The sequence below is a fragment of the Trichechus manatus genome, unplaced genomic scaffold (assembly GCF_000243295.1).
Source record: "Trichechus manatus latirostris isolate Lorelei unplaced genomic scaffold, TriManLat1.0 scaffold00002, whole genome shotgun sequence".
NCBI classification, from domain to species: domain Eukaryota; kingdom Metazoa; phylum Chordata; class Mammalia; order Sirenia; family Trichechidae; genus Trichechus; species Trichechus manatus.
In genome coordinates, this window is record NW_004443938.1 from 2,301,908 (window position 1) to 2,308,518 (window position 6,611).

Below are 6,611 nucleotides of genomic sequence, written 5' to 3' on the forward strand. Positions count from 1 at the left end.
AACCAGGAAGCGGTCTGGGGAGATTGGGGGTGAGGGAGGTGAGGAGAACCAGCAAGGAGAGGGAGCAGGACCAGCCAGAGGGTCGGGAGAAAAGCAGATGGCACCAGGAGAGTGACGGAGAGTCAAGTGAAAGAAGCATTCAGAGGAAGAAGCAAGTCAAAGACACCATGGCTTCCATGTGGGTTCTTTCAGTAGCCTCCCGGGCAGTCTCCCTGCTCTTCCCCTCGCCCCAGTTCTCTGCACCCCTGTTGTCTGCACAGCATCCAGAGTGTGCTTGTTAACAAGGAATCTGAGCACTTCTCTATGCAAACCCTTCCAACGCAGTCACATCTCACCTTGAGAAAACAGAAGCCCAATCCTTCCAATAGCTGCAAGGTTCTATGTGACGTCTCCTCGCCCTGCACCCCCCTCCCCATCCCCACCTCCCTCCCCTCCTTCTCTCTCCTGTGCTCCCCCGACCCACCCCCACTGGCTTCCTGGCTGCTGTCACTCCGGGACTGTGCACATCTGATTCCTCTCCCTGGAATGCTCTCCCACCAGATACCTGCATGGCTCCCGCCTTGCTTCCGTCACGCCTTTACTAAACGTTCCTTTCTCAGCAAGACCTTCCCTGGCCTCCCCACCTAACATTCCATCTCCAGGAGCCCTGCAGTTTCTATTCCTTTGCTCTGTGTTATTCTTTCTCCTTAGTATTATAACACTCAAAATACTTCACCTTTTTTCTTGTTTAATATTATCGCCCATCTGTAGGGACCTTTGGGTCCACAGGAGCTGTGCTTCCAGCCTTGAGAACAGGGCCCAACACAAAGCGTGCTCAATACATATTTGATAAATGGAAGAAGGAACTGCTGCAGATTTATGATTAGTTCATTGCCTAAATATGTGAGCCGTACCCAGAATCTTAGAAAGTTTTGTTTTTTTTCTTAAGTGCCAGAAATTTTAACTGATAAAGAGAGGTCAGACCCACACCTACAGCAGATGCTTATGTAAGGCTGGAGCCCCTGGGTGGGGGTGTGTGCCAACATTTAATGTGCTCGGCTGCTAACTGAGAAGTTGGAGGTTTGAGTCCACCCAGAGGCACCTCCAAAGAAAGACCTGGCAATCTACTTCCAAAACATCAGTCATTGAAAACCCTATGGATGGCATCCCTGGATGGCACATATGGTTAAGTGCTTGACTACTACCCAAAGGTTGGCAGTTCAAACCCACCCAGAGGCACCTCGAAAAACAGGCCTGGCAATCTGCTTCTGAAAGGTCACAGCCTTGAAAACCTATGGAGCAGTTCTACTCTGCACACACGAGGTCACCATGGTTTGGGGTTGACAACAGCAACGTTGTACAAAGCTCGTCTAGAGCATGAGTTCAACCCTATGGACACAGTTCTGCTCCGCATACACGGGGCCGCTGTGAGTCAGAGTCCACGGATGGCAACTACTCACACGTGATTTAGCTTCGTCTGCTCATTCCGTTGGCCAGAGCCCAGGAGAGGGTCAGGGACATCTCAAACTCTGCCAGCAGGAGGCTTGGAGACTTGGGAGTGTGCATGCCCACCACAGGAAGAGGGACTGAAGGGCAAGCCCAGGATCTCGTGTGATACCAGCACCGTTTATTAGAAACGTTTGAGTTACTGAAGACTTTAGGTCCCTCTGAATATACTGGTATGCCTGAGTATTATGGTCGTATTAATAACCAAGAAGATAGCATGCGATTTCCCCAGAAGCAAATATGTTACAATTTGGTAAAAGTGGCAATTCAGCCAAAAATAAACGTGGGAGATTTGGATATAGTATTAGTTGGTTTTGCAACCTTTTGATTGTCCTTGCAGAATTTTTTGAAGCTGGTTGCTACCTTTTATTTATTTATTAGCAGTTGTTTTTTCCTGCCCTGTGTAGTTTGAAATAGTGACGAATCCGAGAAACCTAGATATCCAGGAGGGAATTAGCTGGAACATTCCAAATAATCCAGTCTCTTTCCAGTTGCTTTTATTTTGTTACCTGTGTTTTTGCTCACTACTCAACAATGCATTTTTTATTCCCAAAATACCATAAATCAAATAAAGAACATAAATAATGGGTGACCCTTTATTCTCAGAAATAATCAGACCTAGATCCATATATTTCATACACACACACACACACACACACACAGTTATTTTTCCCTATAAGAGCAGATCATTGTATATAGATACACTTTCTAAACTAACCACATTTAAGCAGATTTTGCATTTGAATTACTGCTACTGAGACATACTATTGGAAAATTGGTTTCATCTAAAGTTTTGGTATTACAAATCACGCAAAAGAGAAATAATTATCTGAAAAGAATGGAGCCACGGTACAACCAAAAAAGGAAATATTTCTGAGGAATTCGGAAAAATAATTCATAAAAGATGACAACATAGCCTTGTGATTCCCCAAGATGACCATCACACAGAAACCTAGCAGTTAGGAAATACTCATTTCTGACCAGATTGTCCAGCTAGCTACGTTTCTTTCAAGCATGTTGCTCTGCGGCCAGGTTGCCTTTGGCCTAATCGCCTGGAAGCAATCCATATCATCCGACACCAGACGATGTAAGCCTTCCAGCTGTCCTGGACCTTATGGAGGGCTGGTGAAGAACACAGCTTCTCTCCCTCTCTTTCCTGGTCTCACGCTAAAGTATTTTTATTGACATAGCATTCCTGCATATTTCTTTTGATAATTTGCATTCTGTTCCATTAAAGTTAATTCAATAACAATTATTATTTTTCTGCCCTTCATGTGTTTTACATGGTGTTTTTCCCTATCAAGTCCTGCATGAAATATTTCACAAAGTGGTATTAATGAAATGTATATTCTTTTCATCTATATAGCAAGTTTTCGTATTTTTTTTCACTTGAGGAACGTCAGCATGTTCTTACTGTAACTTACCTTTAATATACAGCTATCTCTGGGTCGCTGTAAGTTGAAAACCAACTTGATAGAACCTAAGAACATCTCTAATTTCCAGAGAGATTTATATTTACCAAAAGACAAACAAACAAACAAAAAACTTGGCATAGAATAGATGACCACTCTGCTGTTCTGCAAAATAAACCACTGCCAGAAAGCCTGTCGGTTCTGTGAAGTAGCATTTCCTGCAGAGCAAAGTAGAGAGGGGTCGCCATTATCCAGACAGGTAGATCTTTAAAAATCTGCAATTGAAGAAAACTTGTGGTTTAGGTGCTTTTTTTTTTTTTTTTAATATTTTGCAATTTACTTAATCTGTGTTTTGACTTTCCACACTGTGTTTCCTTTTCCTCTTCATTCAGTATGTCTTTGTTCCTTTTCACGGAGTAGATAGAAATCAGCAATTAATCAAGGAAGTTAGGGTGCAGAGTGCTGTCCCCCATGAATTTGTTCAGGAGCTATGTGTTGAGTGTCCCCTCTTCTAGACACTGGCAAAATGACAGTAAATAAAACAGACAAATTTCTTGTCCTTCTAGAGCTTACACTTTAGTCTGGGAACAAGAAAAAAACAAGGTAAGGGAGAAAAATCGCAGTGTACTAGCTGATGAGGGTTAAGGATGCATAAAGGGGGTAGGGGCGGGGGGCTGGGAGTTTAGATGAGGGAGGGGCTGAGGAAGGGCCTCTGCCCACTGTGACATCCTAGTCTAGACTGGAAGGGGTGCAGGAGGGAGCCGGGAAGATGTTGGAGGGGGAAGCGTAACCCAGAGAGGAAGCAGATGTGTGAGGGGCAGGGCAGGGCTGCGAGGCTCTGAGCAGGAGGGGTGCCCCAGCCTGTTCTAGGGGCGTGAGGGTCCGGGCTGGGCAGGTCTGAGCAGGGCGTTAGTGAGAGGAGAGCAGAGAGCAGAGGGGAACGCAGAGCACACAGAGCCCTGAGCGTCAGCCTAGGCTCTTGCTCCTATAATGGGTTAGGGCAGGAAGGATGTGGTTGCTGTGTGGACATGGATGAAGCGTGGGAAGGGACTGAAGCCAGCAGAGGCGTTAGGAAGCCTGTGCAGAGTCCAGGCGGGCGGAAGAGCTGGGTGAGGTCTGGACTAGGGGCCAGCAGTGAGGTGGGGAACATCTGCGTTCTGGAAATGTTCTGAAGGCGGTAGTTGTTATCACTGCCGTGGCGTCAACTCGTGGCGACTCCACGCGTGTTGGAGTAGAAGTGCACTGCACAGGATGCTCATGGTTGCACGATGAGGCGCCTCTGAGTGGGTTCAACCACCTCTGGGCTCGCTGTCAAGAGCTTACACCGTGAGCATCCCCCACAGAGCCCAGAGAGCTTGCTGAGGGGTCCGACGTGGGGGCAGGAGGAGAGAGGAGCGGGGAGGACGCTAACAGCTGTTTCTGAGCAGCTCAAGGATGGGGCAACCGCGTCCTGGGAAAGGACAGCTCTGGAGGGAGATAAGGAGTTCGGTGTGATCCTGTGAAATGTGAAATGCCTGTAAAAAGCCACATGGAGATAAAGAAGTTGGATCTCAGCATGGGGAGCTGGAGAGAAGCCCAAGCTGGAGAGAGATCGTGGGGTGTTGTCTGTATAAAGATGTTGTAACAAAACACAAGGGGAGCTGCGACCTCCGGCCCCGGCCACGGGGAGCAGACAGGGAAGGCAGAGGGCTGAGTCTCCAGGGGAGGAGAGGAGACAGCTGGAAGGGGCGGAAGACAGGGGAGAGCAGAAGTGGGCCGAGAAGCTGGACAGGAGGGGGGCACCGCAGCCGTGGTGGACCGGGAGTGTGCTGAAGGAGGACTGTGGGTCGTAGGAAAGTGGGGCCACAAGTGCCTGGTTAAGAGGAGTGTCGGAAAGGGGGCAGGCAGAAGCTGGATATGGACGGCAAGGGGAGACGGTGACCACAGCGACCACCAGCATCCCCTGTCTGAGCCTCATGTAGCCGTTCCTCCAGCCCTGGGTGGCCACCCACAGGATCGCCTCAGCATCTCTCCCTCTAGCTCCAACCTTACTTGGAGATTCAGGGACAATTGAGTTGAGCCAAATATACTAATTTCTCATGAGTTTAATGTAAAGTCAAAAGAGTTCAAAGATGTGGTGGATAGCTTAGGACTTCATTCCCAGACGCCCCCGGGGAGGAGCTCAGGCTCCTGTGGGGTCGGGGGAAGTCCAAGAGGACTTGTGGGAACGCTTTCCACACTCAGTGGGCGTACTCGGGATTTTCGTTAGGATGAAGTGTCCTTCCCCAGCAGGGCAGAGCGTGTGCAGTGACAGTCTTTCCCCCGCGATTGCTGTGACCACTGTTGACGTCTGTGCTCGATGGTTACGTGTTTCTCTCGTGTAAACGGGTTTACCAGTTGACGACACTATCGAGTGATGCGGACCCTTCCCTGAAATTACGCTGAACTTTTCACTCAATGAACAGTACTTGGTTTTTATTAATGAGAAACTAATTTGCTCTGTAAACCTTCATCTAAAGCACTTTTTTTGAAAAAAAAAAAAAAAAAGAGTACTTGGTTTTTAATAATACCTTTTATTTTCTCTCTCTCTCTCTGCCAGCTCTTAGAGGAAATACTGAAAGCAGTGCTAATCGACAGGTCAGTGTCCATTTTAGCCTTAATAATTTGCTGGTTTAATCACAGGCAAAGAGGATTCAGGCGGATGTGGATTTGGAGCGTGTGTGCGCGTGAAGCGTTCCAAGAAGAGAAGCGATGCAGAGCGGCGGCGCCTCATGCACGCACCACAGTGGGGCCCAGAACGGGCTGGGGAGAGGCCATCCGAGGCAGTGGTGCGTTGGCTTTTCAGGGTGCTAGGTACACATGTTGCCTTCGTGTGTGTTTTCACTATTTGGAATTTCAGTTACTTTATTACTTTAGAAAGATGTCTGAGTCCCCTCGTTTTTGTGGACATGTAAATGATTCCGCACATTTTGTTAAGGAGCTTGCAGGAACAAGAGGCACTCCAGGTACACACTGAACATTCTCTTTTCATCTGGAGATCCTAAGGAGACAAGTGCTGGGCTCCAAAGGCATTTCCCATTTCCTGCTGTGACTGTTCATAAACACGTACTTGGGTTTTGGAGTCTATACCTCACCATACCCAGTTAAAGGATATAGTTGTGGTACCTCTCCATCATTCCACGCCACAACCTGTCACAAGTCTGGAGGATTTGCCAGCAGAGAAACACGAGCTCTTCACTCCTCCTTCCCTGGAAGCCAGGGCCAAATCCTCCACCCTCTCTGCAGCTCGTCAATTTGTTATTCACTCGATGTCTCCCGTGTTTGCTGTTGGGTCGACCTTTTCGAAGGCGAGCCCCGTGTTTGCTGTGGTTTGAAGTGAGACCTCCACCACACACCTCGTGTCTTTGAAAACCTGTGCATTAGGAGAGGTGCGTGAGAAGGTTTTCTTTGCTTAGCTCGTGTTTATGCTTTTGACTGTTTAAATCCCACCGCCAGTCACTTGCTGTTTAAAACAGGGCTGGTCTGAAAGCAATTAGCCCAGCTGAACGCCAAAGACTGTCAAAGGGTGGTTTTAATCAGATAGAGGCAGTTACGAGGTGCACGTGTCACGCTCAATCTTAATTAAACGCAGTTCAAAACACAGGTCCCTTTTTCAGTGTCTCGAGCTCTTTCTACCACCTCCGTGGATATGCTGACTTCCACCCCCTGACTGAGATGGCTGTTACGCAAAATGAG

The 6,611-nt window shown here is 47.8% G+C and overlaps 1 protein-coding gene across 1 annotated transcript in view; it reads left to right on the plus strand.

Moving 5' to 3' along the window:
* SMOC2 (SPARC related modular calcium binding 2) overlaps positions 1–5,606 on the plus strand; it is a 168,022-nt gene extending 162,416 nt beyond the window's left edge. The window contains exons 12-13 of the mRNA XM_023728234.1: positions 5,476–5,513; positions 5,559–5,606. Of these exons, the coding sequence (XP_023584002.1) occupies positions 5,476–5,513; positions 5,559–5,606 (86 nt within the window). The remainder of the gene's footprint in view (positions 1–5,475; positions 5,514–5,558) is intronic.
* The last annotated feature ends 1,005 nt before the right edge of the window (positions 5,607–6,611 follow it).